The sequence below is a fragment of the Xenopus laevis genome, chromosome 2L (genome assembly GCF_017654675.1).
Source record: "Xenopus laevis strain J_2021 chromosome 2L, Xenopus_laevis_v10.1, whole genome shotgun sequence".
Classification (NCBI taxonomy): domain Eukaryota; kingdom Metazoa; phylum Chordata; class Amphibia; order Anura; family Pipidae; genus Xenopus; species Xenopus laevis.
In genome coordinates, this window is record NC_054373.1 from 117,337,651 (window position 1) to 117,359,363 (window position 21,713).

At 36.5% G+C, this 21,713-nt stretch overlaps 1 protein-coding gene across 2 annotated transcripts in view; it reads left to right on the forward strand.

The window, feature by feature from the left end:
- Positions 1–21,713, forward strand: part of cracdl.L (CRACD like L homeolog) — a 65,664-nt gene that overhangs the window by 28,147 nt on the left and 15,804 nt on the right. For both annotated transcript variants that reach the window (XM_041582376.1, XM_018245528.2), the window contains exons 2-6: positions 11,513–11,580; positions 16,633–16,801; positions 18,336–18,471; positions 19,853–20,005; positions 21,134–21,196. In XM_041582376.1, the coding sequence (XP_041438310.1) occupies positions 11,532–11,580; positions 16,633–16,801; positions 18,336–18,471; positions 19,853–20,005; positions 21,134–21,196 (570 nt within the window). In that variant the 5' untranslated portion in view covers positions 11,513–11,531. The remainder of the gene's footprint in view (positions 1–11,512; positions 11,581–16,632; positions 16,802–18,335; positions 18,472–19,852; positions 20,006–21,133; positions 21,197–21,713) is intronic.

A 21,713-nucleotide genomic window follows, 5' to 3' on the forward strand; every position in this document is an offset into this window, starting at 1 on the left:
AGCATCCATTCCTGGCCACCAGTATAGTTCTCGTAGTCTTTGTTTTGTACGTACAATTCCTTGATGAGTCTCATGTGCAAGTTGTATAAGCTTTTTTCGCAACGTTTCTGGTACCAGTAAACGATGAGCTCAGACAACAGCCATCTACTAAGGACAGTTCATGTCTACTCCTGTAGTATGGTTGAAGATCAGAACTGAGTTTCTTCTCAGCATTTGGCTATTTGCTTTGTAAGATGTCCCGTAGTTTTACTTGGATTGGACATGTGAGGCAAGCTTGCTTAAAATCAACAGCTGTAACTGTAGATGATAGTAAATCAGTCAATGCTACAACTTTGTCATCATCCAGTGTATCAGAAGCTGCAGGTAAAGGTAAACGTGACAAACAATCAGCAGTAACATTTTTCAAACCTGGTTTGTATTGCATATTGTAGTTGAAATTCAGTAGCCTTGCTGACCATCTAGCTATATGCATTCCAGCTCTTCCTAGTCCCTTTGTTGTAAGCAGTTTATTTAAAGGGCTATGATCAGTGCACAAGGTGAAATCTCTTCCCCATAGGTAGGTTCTCCATTTTTCTGTTGCCCAAACACATGCTAGAGCTTCTTTTTCAACTTACGCTCTGTCTCTGTAGGTGTTCTGGATGCAAACGCAACAGTTTTCTCTGTATGATCAGCATGGATCTGTGTAAGAACTGCGCCAACGCCATAGTCTGAAGCATCTGTAGTAACCAGCTGAGTTTGTCTGAAGTGGCATTTGGAAAGGTTCAGTTTCAGTCCTGCAGAATCAATGCATTTCAGAACCTTTTCTAGGTACTTGTCATGAAGATCCATAGTTTGAGCGTAGACAATTATATCATCCAAGCAGCATTCTAAACCAGGTATGCCATGGAGTATAGAAGACATCAGTCTTTGAAAATAACTCGGTGCTGAAGCCAGTCCATAAAGTACACCTTTGAACCGAAACAAGCCATCATGGTTGATAAATGCAGTGAGGTCTCTACTTTCCTCATGCAGTAATACTTGATGATAAGCACTCTTAAGATCCAGAGTAGAAAAAAATTTTGCTCCTCTGAGTTCTGAAAATATTTCCTCTATGTGTGGCAACAGATGATTATCCATAACAACTGCTTTATTAGGTTCACGGAGATCAACACACAATTGAATACCTCCAGTTTTCTTCATTATTACAATAATTGGTGAAACCCATTCAGAGGATTCTGATTTTTCAATCACATCTTGCTCTACCAGTTTATTTAGTTCCTGTGAGACAGTCTCCCTTATAGAGTAGAGCAATCACCTCAATTTCTGGCGTATTGGTTTTACATATGGTCTCAACTTAACTTTGTGTACAAAGTTCTTTGCACAACCCAGTGAAGTGTTGCTTTATGGTGAAATTTTCAAACATACGGATCCAAGCAGTAAAAGGTATGGTAGGCTCACCAGGGTTTGGAAGAAAAGGTGCAGGCTGCTGCAGAGGTAAAAGAGCCACCCTGTCACCAATCTGTTATGTTTTGGGTAGCCAAGGATGAGTAGAGTATAACAGTGCTTTATTAGCAGGCTCATGCAGGCATTACACAACATCAACTTTCACTTTTAAACTACCAGGAAGTATGTACAGTATAAGTATGAGCACAGTGACATCTACAGGCCATTTGTATAAACACCACACTTGTAGCCAGAAGAAAAATGTTAGGTCATTTTAATGATTGACAATAGTGTGTGAATGCAATAGAGACCTTCAATGGTAAGTTCCCACATCAGTAAATCATTTCCCTAAAGCGCAGTGGAATATATCTATTCTAAATTTGTATACAATGGGCATATAATGGTGGTGTCCACTTAAAGGACAAGGAATGGTAGAATCATGGCTACGGGGGTAGGCACCCTCTTGTGATTGCAGGGAGTATTTACTAACATTGTTGATAAATATCACTGGTGATGTTCCCCATAACAGGCAATCAACAATTAGATTTGAGCAGTTACCTATAAATTTGAAAACAAAAGCTTGATTGGTTGCTATGGGTAAAATCACTGGTGATATTTAACTCCACTGTTAATAAACATGCCCTTGAGGTACTTACAGACCCTGAGCAATCCTCTTCTGGCTCAGGGTACTTTTCTTCTTAGCACTATACTACGTAACTGTTCTAGTGACTCGGCAACCTTCTAGATGATCATGCCAGATAGAACTTAATATTCAGCCCTGTATAAGCTTGTATGACAGATGAACCCAAGTTTCTGCTTGGCCTCTAAGCTTAGCCCATCGCACACTTAGCATGTGCAGTTTTACTGATACTAATAAGATCCAAGGGGCAGATTCACTAAAGGAGCGAAGTGACTAACGTTAGAGAAAATTCGCCAGTGTGACGTCATTTCGTTACTTCGCCGATTTACTAACGGGCGCAGGCATAACTTCGCTAGTGAAGGAGATAGACTCTTGCGTTAATTTGCTCCCTTACGCGAAGTTGCGCTCTGCCGACTTAGTTACGGGACGCAACTAAGCAAATTCACTAAGATGTGGATTTTACTGAACTTTACCTCTTGCGCCAGGCTTGCCTTTGCCACCTCATTTTTCAGGGTGAAAGGCTGCAAAAGAGCTTACATTTTTTCTGGGGTATTAACCTTCCCCCCCTACATTTCCTAACATATGGCACATAAACTATACACTTGGATCAAGTGTAGGGTAATATTTTATTAATTTTTCCAGGCTTGTGTAATGTAATGTATTTGCTGCAACATGTACGTCCATTGAACTTTAACTTCCCGCCGTATGCAAATTAGCCAGCGCTAGCGCAACTTCGCTTTGTTTGCCACAGTAACGCTAGCACTACTTTGCCAGCGTTTGGCACCCTGGACGCAACTTTAGAGTTTATTGAATTAGTGTTGTCCTGGCGAATTTACGCCTGCCGAAATATTGCGATGTGAGCGAATCGGACGCTAGCGCAAATTCGGTGCTTAGTGAATCTGCCCCCAAGATTGTGAGCTCCTGTACAGAACTTGAAAGGCCTGAATTATTACTGTCATAGGGATGCCAAAAACAAATGTCAGAGTCAGTTCCTTTATCCCTTCTTTTAGACATCTGTGTGGTGCACGTACCCATTGCAGAAAACTCACCTTTTAACAATAAAAACCCTTTATTCTAAACACATGGCTTAGACCAGTGATCCCCAACCAGTAGCTCGTGAGCAACATGTTGCTCCCCGACCCCTTGGATGTTGCTCTCAGTGGCCTCAAAGTAGGTGCTTATTTTTGAATTCCTGGTTTGGAGGCAAGTTTTCGCTGCATAAAAACCAGGTGCACTGCCAAACAGAGTCTCAATGTAGGTTGACAATCCACATAGGGGCTACTAAATGGCCAATCACAGCCCTTATTTGGCACCCCAAGAACATTTTGCATGCTAGTGTTGCTCCCCAACTCCTTTTACTTCTGAATGTTGCTCACGGGTTTAAAAGGTTGGGGATCCCTGGCTTAGACCATGGATTTCAGCAACATTTCAGGTACCTATTGCCCTTTTTTCAAGCTTGCTTGCTTTATACAGTTTCCATTATAGGGATACTAAACATTTAGGCTGGTGCACAAAGTTCAGTAAAGTATAACCCCAACTTTACTTGGGGGGCCAGAAAAAATAGTGTAAAATATAGGAAAATGTAAAATAAGGGTGTTAGAGCAAATTAAGCTTCAAGTATTGAAAGGATATAATCACAGGAGTCAGGTTTCAGAGAAATACAATACTTTACTGTGTTTACGACAAGATTTAAACAGTAAAGCAATGATGTGGAATAATTATGGTGCAGCATTTGCAAAACCACTCTTTAGTGGTCAGATCCAAAAGCTAACACTATATATGAGTGATTTGTAAATGGCCGTAGGTGGTGTAAACTAAGTGGAATTCATAATTTACAAAAGGACCCAGAAGAAAATATGGTACTGTTTATATTTGACCAAGCTTAATTCCTCTAAAATTACCATTCACAGTGGACATACAGGCATTTTTGGTAATCCAGGCCAAAATTTTGTTGTAAAATGAGGCAAAACAGGGTGTACAATCCTTAAAAAGCACCCATTGAAATGCATTGTAACTTGATAAAATCACAAAACAAGTTTTATAATGTAGTAAAAATTAAGAAATGTAAAATCATGGTCTGACTGCATAAAAAATACAGCATTACCATACCTCCCAACATTTTGGTAACAGAAAGAGGGACAAAAATATTTGCTGCGCGGATTGCAGGGGAAATTTTAACCACGCTCATTTTGTGACCACACCCCTAATTACCATGTCCATTTTACAAAATTTGGGAAGTTATGAAAGTTTGAACACATTTCTGTGGTTTTTATGTGTTATTACAGTTTTGCTAATTAAGGTGAATTGCCCTTTAAGCTGTGAGTCTTAGTTCTTATCTTATCTAAAACTGTTACAAAGGTATTTATTCTGGGCTCTGTGCCAAGAGCCAATTAAGTTAGAAACTTTGTATCTTTTTCTGGCTGTTCAGTGCAGGAGATGAAAGAGAAACTCGGGACATAGTACAAATCCGGGATTGCGGGTTGAGCTGTCAAAAGAGGGACTGTCCCGCTCAAAACGGGACATTTGGGAGGTATGCATTAAATATAATATTAACCTTTAAGAATGCATGTAAAAATGAGTACCGTTAAAATGTGATAACTTCCCTGTACCGTATGCACAGGTGCTTCTGTTTTGCAGTCTTGGCCCAAAACTGACAGCTGTTTTTCCAGATACACAGTTGAACTTTAAAAAAGCCAATGTGCAGTGGATATGGGGGACTGTTTATTTGGAGAGCGACTCCAAGAGAAACAAAATGCAGGACTGGGACCTATTATCTAGAATGCTCAGGACCTTGGTTTTTCCATATATTTATTTTTTCCATAATTTGGATCCCCATACTTTGTCTACTAGAAAATCATTTTATTTAATTATATAAAGGTGAGCATCAAGGATGATCATCTTTGATTAATACCCCTGTGGGGGCAGTAATGGGTGAATGTGCTGTGATGGAAAAATTCATTGTTTATCAATACCTGCAGTACATTGTACAGGATCTGTACAAATGACAAAGACATGTATTTTTCCCTTGCAAAACCTCACGTGCATGGTAATTCTCAAGTGAATATAGGTATTTAAACGTCACCCTTATCCAGTAGTGACAGTAAGGCATACAGCAAGAGATCCCATCTGTTTAACATGTATGTGTAGATGTTGGGTAATTATGCAATTAGATACCATAGCAACTGCTTGCAAATAAACAATAATGTGCTAACTTAATAAATAACCTTTGATAAAAACCATACCATCTAAAACATCACTTGCTCTGATTTCTTTTTTAGGTATTTTACTATAGATGAACTGTAAGAAACATTTGTAGTTACAGTGGGAAAAAGGACCTAGCATGCAGCTGAATAGACCAGTTAGGGAAATGTATGAACCTGAAAAAACCTGAAACAGTAAAAGTTCTCTTTTGCATATCAGTATAGGACAAGTACACCTGGCATATAATAATTTAGTAGTACCTTAGAATCTCTGCTGTTTGTGAAGTCATTATTATGCTATCATTAAGGCCATGAAAAACAAGGCAGACAAAACACCTATAAATCAGATTTACTATTAAAGGGGTTGTTCCCTTACCTTTTAGTGTGACGTAGTGAGTGATATTCAGAGACAATTTGCAATTGGTTTTAATTTTCCATTATTTGTAGTTTTTGAGTTATTTAGCTTTTTATTCAGCAGCTCTCCAGTTTGCAGTTTCGGCAATCTGGTTGCTAGGGTCCAAATTACCCTAGCAACCATGCATCAAGTTGAATAAGGGACTGGCATACTAATAGGAGAGGACCTGAATAGAAAGATGAGTAATAAAAAGTAGCAATAGCAATACATTTGTAGCCTTAAAAAGCATTTGTTTTTAGATGGGGTCAGTGACCCCCTTTTTGAAAATTGTAAAGAGTCAGAAGAAAAAGGAAAGTAATTTAAACACTACAATAAATAAATAATGAAGACCAATTGAAAAGTTGCGTAGAATTTGCGATTCTATAACATACTAAAGGTTAACCTAAAGGTGAACCACCCAAGAGTTGGCATTTGAGGTATATCCCTCTTGAAACCTTGAAACAATGATTATTTTCTCTTGACACATCTGTGTCTAGAATATGCTGGTTTCATTGAATAGATTTTTCTGTTATGCAGAAGGGGAGTACTTAATGTATAGTATTATACCCAGCCAGGGGGCATTTATGTGACCTGGTACATTAAGATATTGAACTGCTAAATACTTACATTTCTCTCAAATGTGATGTTCTTCACAGCAGTTTATCTGGTTTGTCAAAAAATATTTAGATATTATTATTAGCAGCTCACTCTGTCAATGTGGTAACTAGCTGCCTGCTAATAACAGTGAACTCTGTGATTATAAAGTTTCCACTGATATTAGTAGTTAGCTATAGACACAGTTATACAAGTAATGCATATTATATGTAGAATGATTTGTTTACGCAGTTGTAGTGCATGCTTATGTAATATCTGAAACTCAGCAATTTATCAAGTCCCCTGTTCTTGGCTCAGTACTATAACATACTGTTAGCACTGGCATTTCTGGCAAGATGCCTGGTAGGTCTTTTCTTTTCTAAAGTTCAGAAACAAACACTTTGTGGAGGCCTTTGTCTGCTTAGACTTGAGTTACAGAGAAAATCTAGTTTCTGAGCAACATTAACTATACCAAGAATCCATGTCAGGGTCTCTGTTTCTTAGCAACTTGTGTTTCCGCATGTGGATAAACCATTCAGCAACAGAAACTCTTCATTTTATTCTCATTGCATAGTCTGACCTTCTGGTCCGGAATTAGAAAGAGTTCAGTGCAGCAGAACTAGGATCACAACAAAAAAGTGGCATATATCATGGAATGTATACCTACAGCTCTCTTGCTAATGTTAAACTTCCACCAAGTGGCTCAGTGGTTTTCATAGCTTCTTAGCAGTGCTGGGATCCTCAATGGGATTAGGCCCAGGGCATTCCTGCTATACTGTAAATATGAATTACACTTACGGGCAGATTTACTAAGCTCGAGAATTTCAAAAACTTTCGAAGTAAATTTTCGGGTACTTCGACCATCGAATAGGCTATATTCGACCATTCGACTTCGATTCGAACGATTCGAAGTAAAAATCGTTCGACCATTCGATAATCTAAGTACTTCTCTTTAAAAAAAACTTCGACTTCATACTTCGCCAAATTAAAGCTACCGAAGTGCAATGTTAGCCTATGGGGACTTTCCAGAGCACTTTTCTAAGTTTTTTTTGGTCAAATAGAAATCCTTCTATCGATCGCTAAAAATTTAATCGTTCGAATTTTTATTCGACCGCATAATTGCCAAACTTGTTGAAAAAACGTTGAATTCGATATTCGAAGTTTTTTAATTCGATGGTCGAATTTCGAAGTTTTTTGTACTTCGAAATTCCACCCTTGATAAATCTGCCCCTAAATGTATGGATTTTTTTTCTTCAACTTTTTCTAGTTTGTTTTTTTTTGGGGGGGAGGGGTGGAATTCCCAGTTATCTTTCTTCTGGTTTATAACATTGACACCACCAATCAATTTTCATGTAAGATCAGCAAAATATAGCAAGGTATCAACTCTCTCTGGCTAAGAGCTAACTCACGAGGTAGGGGAGCTTGTGCAGGAATGAGTTCCTTCTCAGCCCTACCATAAAACTGGAATTCACTGTCTTATTACAGATATATCAAAGTTAGATCCATGTCTACAAGACAGGTTGTTATGCTAAAAATAAGTTTCCACTTACTGCAGCCTGCCTTGATGGTTTGATGAATATTATGCCTAAGGCCTAGCATTCAAGCAGATCAATTAGAGCAAACATCCAAGCTGGCCAACTAAAACATATATATTGGTACAAACAAAGCTCCTGCATTTTTCTCATGCTAAAACCACATACTGTATTTCTCCAATGGTGGGCAGCATGAGTGACCAAATTACAAAGTTGGTGGTACATGTTTCATGGTTGCGTGACTGAGCACACACAAGCAAAATAAATACATTTAAGGGCAAATTTATTAAGGGTCAAAGTTAAAATTCTAAATCGAATTCTCTCCATTTTTTTATGGTCAAAACCGTCAAATTTGACTAGAATTATCCAAACTCGGTTCAAAATTTTTTAAAATTTAAAGAAGTTTGCAGCCTTCCTGACATTCGTGTTTTTTTGGAAAAAAAACCTTGGTTTGAAATTGGTCAAATTCAAATCGAAATTGATTTGTGTTTTCGGGTCAGTAAAATTTGCCTGAGTTTTACACTCTTTATAATAAATAATTGAATATTCGGATTTCAAGTCAAATCAAATTCATGTGAGTTAAAGTGGACCTGTCATCCAGACACAAAAATCTGTATAATAAAAATCCTTTTTAAATTAAACATGAAATCCAATTTCTATATTTTATTAAAGCTAAGCTCATTTAAAAATCTCAGCTGTCAATCAAATATTGTCTGCCACTCCTGGGCATAGAGGCAGGGCAGACAATTACTTTCACTTTACCTTCAGCACTTCCTAGATGTCACTGCTCTCCCCACATTTCCCTGTTCTCTTTACCATTTAATTGTGTAGCCAGGGCATGGGGATAGACATCAGGTCCCCTTTTCTGGTGCACAGACAAGATTCTGAGATGATGCAAGACTTGCCTTAATAACAGTGTCCACAACATGGCTCCTGCCTGCTTTCTATAATTTTGAAATACCAGAAACATGATTCAAATAATTTATATAGTGTAATTAAAGTTAATTTTGCTTCACTAATGTGATAAAATAGGATTTTGAATAATTATTCTGGGTGACGGGTCCCCTTTAAAAAACCTCACATGGATTAGAAATTAAATCCTTGATAAATGTGCCTCCTAATGTACTCAAGCACTGTAATCTCTCATGCTATGAAATAACTGATACTTTACAACAGTACACAAGCATACAAAATAACCCATCTGTAAAATATATACATGTGAATTAATCTCATCACTTAATTAGTATCTAGTGATAGATTCAATCCCTACCAATAAGATAGGTGATTAACTTAAATTAAAGTGCAGTGCGTGCCTACTAATTTAGTCCATCAACGATTTTATATAAAAACCAATCACTTCCCAAATCAATTAATTCCCAAGACAACTCATAAATATTAAGTATAAATATAAAGTGCAAATTAGTGCATATACCCAATGACTGTTGCCAAATTAATGGTAACAATCAGTTCATTGACAATTCATGATTGGACTCGAATAAATTAAGTTAAAAAAGACCAAAATTCATTAGGAAGTGCCAAAAGTTATACACAAAGTGCTTAATAGTAAATTGATGTTTCTAAAAGGGATCAAATTATGCTACAATAGTAAAGTGCCAGGCATATAAATATCTATTACTAGAAGGATAAGTTAATGAGAAAAGTCTAAATCTAATTGATTATGACCAGGGATTGGGCAAAGGTCAACCAGAGAGCTACGGTCTTATAGAAAGATTGTAGGATATAATGAAAAAATAGAGGGTGGAGCTGTCCCAAAACTAGCTGCCTATTATTTTCTAAGACTGGGACACCACAAAGAGGAGGCAGGACAGGGTAACCAGGACTGTGGCCTTGTAAATTAACTTGCCCTGATCTTAATTGAGACTATGTTAAACCTGAAAAGCCACAAATCACTGGCCCCTTAGAATGGAAGGAAGAATATGTAGATATAAAGTCGACAGTAGCAGCAGTGGATGAACCCAGTCCAATTAAAATAAACCAAAGATATAAAGTTTGTTAAAAACCAGAAATAATAGCAACTCGCCAACATGCGTTTCGCTTAAAAGCTGCCTGTAATACTCCTTGATAAAGCTTTTAAGTGAAATGCGCGTTGGCACGTTTGATTAATAACCCCCTAAATATATGGCTAGCTGTTTTTATAGTCTTGTCAGGTTTTTATCATTTTCATTGTAAATCATTTCACAACATTCTACTCTATAAAATACAGTTTTTTATGTGCCAAGGAATTTTTTCCAGGTGTTTTGCAACATATTTTTATCACTCATTATCTGCCAATAAAATATATGTGCAGGGGAAAAAATCCACCTCCCTAAAAATGCCTCTTTTCTTCCATTGTTATGTTCACAGTGTTTAGTTCTGTAGTTATACTTCATGTGAATTTCTTGCACAATTACTTCCTTCCTGTGACAGTGTCTAGCATTAAATAAAAAAATATATTTAACAGTGTAATAGCAGCTTTTAAATTGACCCTGGGGAATGTGATTTTGTGCTGCAAGAATAGCTGAACCTCTCAGACGGAAGGCAAATCTAATCCCTGTAGATGTGGTCCAGGTGTGTTACCTGCCATTAAATATCTAGTTATATCTGTTTTTCTTCTAAAAGTGTTGTGAAATTATAATTTCAAACAAAAATCAACAAATATTTATTCTGCTCCATTTGTTCATGTGACAATTCTTATTATTTCTGTCAATAATATACTTGCTAATAATATAAGCGATACAGTTATTCATAGTCCCAAAGCAGCCCTTGTTTGGCTAGAAGCAAAAAGTAGCAGGATAACAGCTGTATACTGGGATCTGGGTGATGTAAGGCAATTCACAGTTGCAGTAATGGCTGTTAAAGGAGAACTAAATCTTAACTAAAGAAGTAGGGCAGAAATGTTGTACGTTATGTTTTGGGCTTCTGTACCAGCCCAAGGCAACCACAACCTTTTAGCAGTAAAGATTTGTGCCTCCAAAAATGCCCCAGTAGCTCCCCATCTTCTTTTCTGCTGATTCACTGTACATTCTCTGTACTGATGTCACTTACTGATCTTAGGGACCCAATCACAATATACAGTACACATAGAACAGAAATGTCACAATATAAGGCTGATTAGTAATTAATACAAATAATTACTACATGGCAGCTCAGAAACCAGTGCAATTAGCATCAGAATTTAATAATCAGCCCTGTAGCATCATCTTATATTACAGACCATCCTCATTTTCTGCTTAATAATTTGAGATTACCCCTAAATTTAGCTTCTTAAAAGCTGCTCAGAGTCCATTAAGCATGAGAGTGTCGCAGACACTTTCCAAGATGGTAACCCCCTGTGTCAAGTTTGAAGTCCTATCAAGTTTGAGAAGCTGAAACTTTAGGCTGGTGCAATAAGTTCAGCATATAAAATATGTCATTATAAACCATATTAATTTTAAGGGTTTAGTTCTCCTTTAAGGACTGGGCTGTATTCCTATGCTGCGATGTTGGCATGCATGAACTAGTGACCTAGTTTGAATTTTTTATTTAAAAATATTTATAAAAACGCTTCCTAACATTGGGTTGAGGGACAAAAAAACCTCATCTATTTCAGTAATAGAGCTGAGCTGACTTTTGGAACGAAAAAAAACTTCAGCAGCTTTTAGTGTAGTGTGGTGCTACATTTTATTTGGTATCTCATTCAACATAAATGCATTATTCAAACTTGTTTTTTTTTTACTCTTTCTAATTTTAGTTGAATTCCTGTAAAGAAAATGGATGTAAGGATAAGAGATGCAGAGAATCTAGTTGATGATTGTTCAGGTAAGAATACTTCTACAGGATCAATACCATTTTTCTCTTGATCACAATATTTGTACAGTGGCATAACAAGTTTTACAAGTATTAATACTAAAACAGCGCAAAAAAAGCCACCCCTGGTGAATTTAAAGTCTCACCTTCCAAACACTTTTTTCCAGTTCAGTTGGTTTCAGATTCAGTTCACCATAAATAAAGGCTTTTTCCAATTACTTTCAATTTTCTATTTGTAACTGTTTTTCTAATATTGATGTGTAAAGTTTAGTTTTCATCTTATGTTATTATGTCTGTCTAAAGCAGCTCTGGGAGGGGGGGGGTCACCAACTCTGTAAATTGATACATTTAGTTGATACATTTCTTATCTTTGTTCTTTGGCCCTGCTGAACAGAATCCCTGAGTTTCATTAAAGGGGTTGTTCACCTTTGATTTAACTTTTTAAAATGATGTACAGAGTGATATTCTGAGAAAATGTAGAATTGGTTTTCGGTTTTTATTATTTGCGGTTTTTTAGCTTTTTATTCACCAGCTCCACCAGATTCGCCAGTTTGCAGTTTCAGCAATTTGGTTGCTAGGGTCCAAATGACCCTAGCAACTATGCATTAATTTGAATAAGAGACTGGAATATGAGTAGGAGAGGGTCTGAATAGAAAGATGAGTAATAAAAAGTAGCAGTAATTATAAGGGGTTATTTACTAAACTTCGATTTTTTTTCTGGGGCAAAAAAATGTATTATACCCGGAGCTGCTAAAAGTCCGAATCAGAAAATCCACCAGATGTCCCATTTACAATTTGAAGATATTGTGATCTGCACTGAGTTTCATCCGATAATATTAAAAATTCTGGGTTTTTGGGCGATAACCTGAAAAAATCAAGTGATTTGGTAGTCAAATCCAAAATATTTGTACGATTCAAAACAATTTTGAGTCTTTTCCCCAACCCGACCTTTTATGTTATTTCATTGATAAATATGATAAAATCGTGAATGGGACATTGGTCAACCTCGGTTTAATAAAAAGATGAGATATATTAGAGTTTTAGTAAATTACCCTCTCAATGTGTAGCCTTACAGACCATTTGTTTATAGATGGGGTCAGTGACCCCATTTGGAAATTGGAAAGAGTCAATATGAAAAGGCAAATAATTTTAAAAACCTATAAAAAAAAAATAATGAAGACCAATTAAAAAGTTAGTTAAAGCCAAAGGCAGCTGTTAGAATTAATACAATAGTTGCTACCATTCCACAGATGCTGCTGAGAAATGTATCAATTAAATGTACAATTGTTACAATTAAATGTAGAAGTTCAGAATCGGCACCTGAGCAGACAGACTGAAACACCAGAGACAGGAATATTAATCTTTAGACTCCAATTTAGGAAAAACAGTAAACAATAAAAAATGGAAAGTAATTGTCTGAAAATGAGTTTGGAAGGTGAACAACCCCTTTAAGATATGAATTTCCTTTAACCAAAATGTCAGTTATTTTAGTGTAGACAGTGCGGTTGCACTAGTGATTGCTCATGCAGTGTTCATGAAGGGGTCTGCCTTAGGAGCCAGCATACCTAGAAGCTCCCCTACTCTAATTACTTCAATAATCTTTTAGAATGATGACTCTGACACATCTTCATTATGAACACAAGATGGCAGCAGGAGTCTTTATATTAGGCAAAGAGTTATTTTCCTCATGCGGCAAAAAACACATACCCCCAAAGTGTTATGTTTTGTTCTCTATATAAAAATATAGGAACTGGGCTTGTTATTATAAATAGTTACAATGTCATTATAATCCTCCTGGGTTAGGTATACCAAAGGCTAACTAGGATCTATATAATTGGATGTAAGCCTTATTCAGTGGAACAAACTCAGTCCTCTATTATATGCCTTAAAAATAAAACAAAATGGATGTGCTTATAAGTATCATTTGTCTTAGACTATTATTAGACCTTATGCATATGTATTTGTTGGTGGACACACAAAAGTCTGTTTGTATGACCAACTACACTGAGCAGTGAAATTCAATGCAATATTCCTGCTACATCGTATGGTGCTGCTTTGAAACAAATTTTAGTAGTTGCTTCTTATATTATACTCTCCATCATCACTGATGGAATCTAAGAGAAAGGTGGTAATTCCTTACCCGGTACTAGTCAGCCTGGAATACAATTCTACTCTTCTAAATCATGGCCATACTATCCTAGAAGTTGCGTTGTGTTCAGTACTACTATGGGAAACTGATGGCAGGCTCATATATATTATATAGGGATGAATTCTATTCCAGATAAATTCAATATCAGCATAAAATAGGATATGTTAATTAATAAATATTAATGTTTATTTCCATCTCTGTTGCATAGAATATTATATATTCTATAACAACAAGCCATTTTTAGATGCCTACTATCTTCTACCCCTTTTAAAATATTTTATACAATCCAGAGGAACTAGTGTTGACTTTTTTCCCACTGAATTTACATGGGATAATAGAAAATGTAATTACAGGTAACTTTATGTAATGACACACATTTCTCAGCATGTAAATGCAGGGTAGGCTTCCTTCCTTCTAATTAGCCCTCTTATATTGTAGTTAAATAGGTCTACAACCTTTGTAAAATATGTTTGCTTGTAAATATTTCTACATTTCTGGTAACCAATTACTGTTTTACTTTATTGTATAACAAAGGCTAAAAGTTGTTCTTTCAAAAGTATAATGAAAGGCTTAATCATTATGGGGTGCCAATTTGTTAGGCACTTTTCCTGCTATGATTACAGTTGCCTACCTCAAACTGAGGACTGGAACTTCTCTTCTAGTAAGTGCCAAGGCACCACTTGGCAAATATTTCCTAATGTCCCAGCACCCATGTGGCTACCCTAGGCAGTTACCACCTATGTTTGCACAACCCAGGACAGCTGCAAGAGATTCCTGGAACAGGAGGCAAGATGGCAGAACATCGCTCACTAGAATAGTACCCTGGACTAGTTTAGTGGAGGGAAAAGGCTGGACCAGGTTCTGAGGTTAGTGATTATAATCACTGGGAGATTCCTAAAAAATTGGCACCCCCTAATGTTTAACCCTTTCAAATACCTAGTACCTAGTACTAGTGCAGTCATGGGATGAGTGTACAGACATGAACTGTCTAACTGCGATTTATACAACACATAATTTGGGTCCTTTACGACTGCAAGTGCACTTGGCCACTACCAGTTTTTCTTAAGGTATATAAATAGGGAAATTAAGGCTATTCCATAAGGTAGATATTTAGATTACCAAATTACAAATTATCCTCTGCATAATAGACCCCTGCTCAAAAAACAGTAACAACAAAGGGTTGTATACTGCCATTCTGTAAATCTACCTCACAATGACCAAGCATGGGGTAGCTTCAGTGGTCCTTGTTTTTTTCCTCAAAATATAACAAAAGCCATGGATTTTTAGTAATTAAAACAGTTCCAAAAAGTATATTCAACAAAAGCCCTATTCCCTGAACCCTGAAGTTCAAAAAGAGGGTATATTGCCCACTTAAACACATCACTTTGTAGTTGATTCCAACTTACCCTTCATAAATGTCAACTAACCCAGCATAAACCTGTGTTATTGGTAAAAAAAAACTACATTGTTTCCAGAGTGAAAAACAATGTGTAACGTCACTGTTTTTTTGGGTGGATTTGGCATTGCAAAAGAAGCAGGTGGACTGTGGGTTCTCATTTGTTACAGGTTATACAAACGATTAGTTCTGTCAGTTCCAGTTCCCAATTCTGCTGTGCTGTATTTAAAGAATCCAATAGGATGAGAGCAGATTGGCCTGAAATTTGTGGGCTAGTATTGTGGGAACAATGGTAGAAAAGGATGGTAAAAGCAAGTGATTTTTATTCTAGTGGACTTTTTTTCTTCTTCTACAGCATTTGCTGCAGAGATTTTCCTATTTTTCTGATTATTTAAAAACTGACAGTAGAGTGTTGGATGAAGATATGGACGTTGCCGTTATCAGCGGCAACCTGTTTCTGCATTATATAATGCCTACAATACTCCAACATATTATCAAGTGTTAAAGTGAAAAGGAGCACAAAGGAGAACACTGAAATATCGACCATTTACATAAATCAATTCCCACAACACACCAAACAAATTACCATACAAACCTTTGAATTTAAGCGCATTGTGACGCAGGAAGGGTAATTTACATACTACAATTTAATACAACAATGTTTCACTTAATTCCAGTGTCACTGGAGTCACCAATGTGAAAAAGACTGACACAGTTGCGCTTGCAACTTGCGATTTGGAGACAAAATTTGTGATTCCAGTAGCCATAATTTCTGGCATGAGATTGACATGTGTGGCCTATTCTTTGGCGCAACTGTGCTGCGCTAATTAAGACGAGCCACTGTAGGAACCATGGAGCTACCGCCTGGTTTCGGAAGTCGTGGTATCTCCAGGGTTCCCACAGTAATCTACTTCAATAGGCGTAACTGTGCTCAATTTGGAATAGGAGACAGGAGGAAGGCAGTGTTGCCAAGCACAACAACACAGAAAGCAAGGCATGCAGCAACCCTCTAACTTTTATGTAAGTTATTGGTTGTTTTTTGTATGTAATCTATTTGTGTATTGTAGAATTATACCAATTCATTGAACATTGTTGCAGAATATGGTGGAGCATTCTAAATATGTGTAAATTATACTGATATTAATAATATATTTACAGCTTTACAGAAGCTATATTGGCAGAAGCCACTAAGAAATGTTAATAATGATGATAAATCAAAAAAATACAACATTATATTAAATGGGAACGAAAGGTTGTATATGTATCATGTCATAACACAAATTGTAAAAGTACATCATATCATAAATCAAAACGTTGTGGATAGTACATCTTTCTTTTGGAAACAGCATGTGTCAGTTACCTTACTCTAGTTTATGTATTACTCTGACACTTATACCAATACCATCATTTTTTATGTTAAAGCAAATTAAAGAGGAATTTTGTATATGGTGTACATTTCCTCTTAATGGGTTTTGGTGAATGTCACAATCGGTAACATAATTCACCTTTTCTTTTATAGCTAAAAAGAAGTCAAAGTTCAAATCTTTTAAAAAGTTTTTTGGAAAAAAGAAGAGGAAGGAGACTTTGTCTTCCACCGGAAAGTTTAGTTTGAAGCAGAGCCAGTCCACCAGTGATGTTACATATCCAGAATTTGCACTTGCAGATGTTGAGTCCGAGGATGAAATTGGGTATGTTGTTGGCGTGGTTGTCCTTAAAGAGTGACTGAGGCATTTGATTTGTCTAGCTGAGAAATATTGTAAGTTAGATAAGAAGTCAGTGATAAGAGATCAGTTATAACAAAGTTTAAATAAGGCAGGCCTGCCATATACTGTAGGTATCATTATTCATAGTTGCCATTCCCATATCTACTGACTTCATGTTTCACTGAGTTTTAAAATAGACTGTTGTCGTTTATCGGATATTTTTTCTATAGCAGTGTACAGTATAGTTACTAATTTTTTTGCTAAACTGTCAGAGGAAACTGTAGATTTATTCCTTTATGATGCAACACACTCACAGTTGTTACCAATTTAGATGATGGGTTTTTGTAGAGTGGTATAATATTTATTATATACCCTAATCACATTTAAACGAGCATCTTGTTCTACTGACACCATAGGAGGTATCATATTTAATATAACTTTAAGGATCCAGAGGAGACTAGTGTATTAGCTTCATATGTAGTTCAGTCATTTTAAAGCTATATGAAGATAGTTTCTGCTTTTGGGAACAAACCAAACTACTGGCTAGGAAGCTGGTGCAGTATCCTATTGGCTATCCAACCTGTCACTCACTGCCAACATGAATAAGGATACTGTTCATGTTTCAGTCTAAATCTATAACTAAGCCTATGTCATTGTGGCTTTTTATCTCATTCATTAAAGAAACTTTAAACGTTCCTTAAAGAAACAGTTCCGTATGAAAATAAAAACTGGATAAATAGATAGGCTGTGCAAAATAAAAAAAAGTTTCTAATATAGTTATTTAGGCAAAAATGTAATGTATAAAGGCTGGATTTGCCCAGTTTTTATTTTTACACTGAACAATTCTTTTAAGCCACAAAATACATGTAAACAATAAGGTTATAACAGCTCAGCTGGACTTCACACTAGTGAAACAACTACATGCTGGTTTTAATTCTTACAGCAGAGAAGTACTTTATTATGAATATTATGTGTAAAATAGGACATTGTAAAATATTGTAATTTTTTTTCATTACAATTTAAACTTATAAACTTATTGCTTCTGACTCCACAACTCCAATAGCGTCACCACAGCTCTGTTTAGCAGTAAAATAAATACCATAATACCATTCCTGCAGGTTAGTGATGTGTGGGTCGAGAAAACCTTGACCCGACCCAGACCGTCTTGACCCACACCCGCAGGGTAGGGCAGGCGTGAGTCTATAAAACAGGAAGTCAGAAGCCGTCAGTCTAAGGTTGCGGGCTGGAAGAGCAGACAGAAGAGCTCATCCCAAACCTGCCTGCGGCTGGCATGGGGAGCAGCAACGTCGGCCCGAACACTCCCAACCCGCAGGTATTGGGCCGGCCCGCACATCACTACTGCAGGTGTCTCCTCAAACTGTTCAATGCTAACTCTGCAAAACAAGGATTGGCAGATTTGTTTCAGCCCAGCTATATTCTAATATGGAATGCCTGTTTTATCATAATAAGCATACATTGCTGCAAGAATCTAATAACTGAATCGGGCATCTTGTTCCAGGTCATCTGCAGGCATCCTGGGAAGCAGAGCTGTGTCCCACGATAGTATTTTTATTCCAGAACTGACACAGGAAAATGCCAAACCAGTGCGTGTATTCTCACAGGAGAATGTGTCAGATCGCATTAAAGCTTTACAGGTACAACTTTTTAAATAATGATGCTTGTAGATGAATCCTAGAACTCTGCACTTGTGTAAGACATTTATTTTACATTTCCACATTACTCAAAGCAAGCACATGGGTCAGTAACAGATTTTGTTAACATACATAATTATACATGCAATGAATCATACAGAGCGAGGGATTTGATGCAGAGGAGTGAATAATGAATTTGATCAAGCGATTACACAAGCCAGGTACAAGAAAACAAATAACCCCCCCACCCTAACCAGAAAGTGGGTTGGTACCATTATATGAGATGGAGAAAATGAGGAGAAGAAAAACAAGAAATTGGGGTAGGAAATGTATATATGGTTGATCATCGTGTATAATATAAGATCATGATTAGTACCCTTATTTTTGTATGATTCAATTTAGTCTACCCATTTAAATGAGATCCTATTTGAGTGTGTTTATATATTTAATGATTTGCAGTAGGTAAGCAAGTATCTTTGCACGGTTTGTAAGAGGGAATCTAGAGAAATGTCTAGACATCGGGCCATCGTTTACCAAAATGAAAATATTACTGATTTTAGTACAAAAGGGGATAGTGATGATAGTGATTATGCTTGGGTTAGAAAACAAGAATTCTGGTGTAGCCATATTGAACTTTAACCTACAGTGGTTATACCTGCAGAAAGCCCTGCTACACTAGATTGGAGTGGAGGTGCAAAACTTTCCTGATCGGCAACTGATCAGTGAACTTATAACTTATATACTGATCCTTTCACTTATAGACAGCACAGTGGCAGGGTATACTCTTTAAAAACCCTAATTACAGCAAAGTAGCCTGAGAAAAGGCAGAGAAGGTCTAAACTTTGCTATGGTTCAGGCCATAGCTTTTGATAAGTGCAGTGCCTGTTTGTCCAATTTGTCATCACACAATAGGTTCAATTGTGGCAGTGGTACAAATCTGACCAAAACAAATCCTCTGGGTGAGGGTGTATGTAGATGTTTGAATGTCTCTCTGTGTAACTGTTTGCTGCTAAAATTTGAATATTAAAAATTACAAATATAAAACGTTTAAAAAGGCTAGGTGAACAATATACAGGAGCTTGGGCCATGGATATCTCTTTACTGTGTTCATATACAGCATGGACACAGCAGCACACTGAGCTGACCTTATTTCAATTGCAAAAAAGATAAATGATAATTATTCATAAAATATTTGCAGTTGCATAGGTATAGTACATACTTGCAAAGGTAAATTTTTTCAGTTTATTTTTATTTGCCAAGGCAACAGAATGAAAATCAATATGTTTTAATAACATTCAGTGAAACACAAAGTAAAGAAATGTAAGAAACCCCACAGTTACATAATAAAAAGACTTTAACATGAAACGCTACCTCTCTGATGCAGTTAAAACTTCAATCTAACTTGAAACCTGGCCTGTCCCCTTTTGGAATCCTTGGCAAGCGAACTGATGATGCTGGAACCATTTCAGAAGATGATGGTTTACCTCGGAGTCCTCCAGAATTGTCACTTTATTTGCATGAAGTCACAAAACCAAAGGCAAGTTCATTCTGAAAATAAAAGTGTCATTAAATTATCTGTAATTTGCATATTTGTATTTTATTTATTTTATTAATTGTTAAGATAGCTCCCTTTGTAGCTATATACATGTTGGAGTTCTTGTTTGGGGTTTTAGAGGGAAAACATCTACCCACCCCCCCCCCTTTTTGACATAAGGTCAGTTGGACTTATGTAGAACAGGTGCCTAAATACTATCTTTATTGACAAAAATAAATAGAAATGCAGGTTTTTTTTTTTTGTAGATAGACACAGATTGAAAATATATCATTATAGTCTTTCATTGAATCGTAGAAATTATTTTCCGAAAACAAAGTGCCTCCAGGGGTGTACATATGCACATTGATTGTTGGATGTTGAGGTCATAATCAGCCAAACTGTTCAACTATATTGGTGTATTTATATTTACCATAAGTAATTACATTGGGCATGGGACAAATAAGATGAAGCAGACAGCTAGATAAAGCACAACATCAGGAGGCACATTTATCAAGGGTTGAAGTTTTTTTGAAACTATAACAAATAAGGAAAGTTGTGCTCACCACCCTTCCCAGCTATAGTCTATAACATTTTCTCAGCTCGGACAAATTGAAACAATCCGAAAACTCAAATTAATTTTGAATTCGAAAAAAGTGCATAATCCAAGAAAAGTAGTTGAATCAAAACAGCTTCAGGCAGTTATTTTAAACTGCAATGTGTTTAGTGTGCCTACAATGCTAAATAAATGGGACCTCTCCCATTCACTTAAACAGCAATACGGCAGGTTTTAGGTGACGAATAGTCAAATTCGAGTTCTTAAATGGCCAGAGTATGATAAATCTCGAAAATCAAATTCGATTTTTTAAAACTTTAATGGAATTTGAATAACTCCCTAGTCGAATTTGACAGTTTTGACCATAACATTTTTTTTTGTGAAAATTTGAATTCTAATTTTCAATTCGACCCTTGATAAATTTGCCCCCTAGAATTGAGTAGCTTAATGGCATATCCATTTTTTATGGAATGATATTTTGTGTTTGTATTATATTATCATATTGGTTTCTATATTTCTTGTTTCTTAAATGGACTGCTTAACTTTTTCACCAACTGGTGCGTTGTCTTTCTCCACAGTTTTCTGATAATCATCATAGTACTTTCAGTTTAGCTGGAACAGGGAGTGAAGAAGATGAGCAGGTAATGTGTAACTCTATTGCTCTTCTGATAAAAGAAATACAGTGGGATGCTATACAGTGGTAAATGGATACAGTCAGCACAAGTCCCTTTTTGTAAATCAAATTGAATTTATTACCAAGGCCTAAATGTTAAATAAAAAAATTAATTTTCTATAATTATATATTTAGATATATCATGGGATTTGTTTGTTCTAGTTCACGTAACATTTTTTATATTGGTAATTTTCTAAGTAAGCTGATAAAATACCATAACATTTTGATTTCCGGCATACCGTGCAACAAATGATATGTGTGTTGCATTGATATGCCTAACTGGCCCATGGGCTGATTGACTAAACATTACACATCAGATAACTGCTGACTACATGCATGTACTAAAATGTGTGATTATGCATTTCAGCACCAAAATCCGCTCTGTGTGCCTCCACCCGGGCCGGCGCAGTGGTTCTGGGTGTTACAGAAGAGCTCTGATTAGAACATAGGGGCTGATTCTCGGCCTGTGTTTATAGCAGACTGAG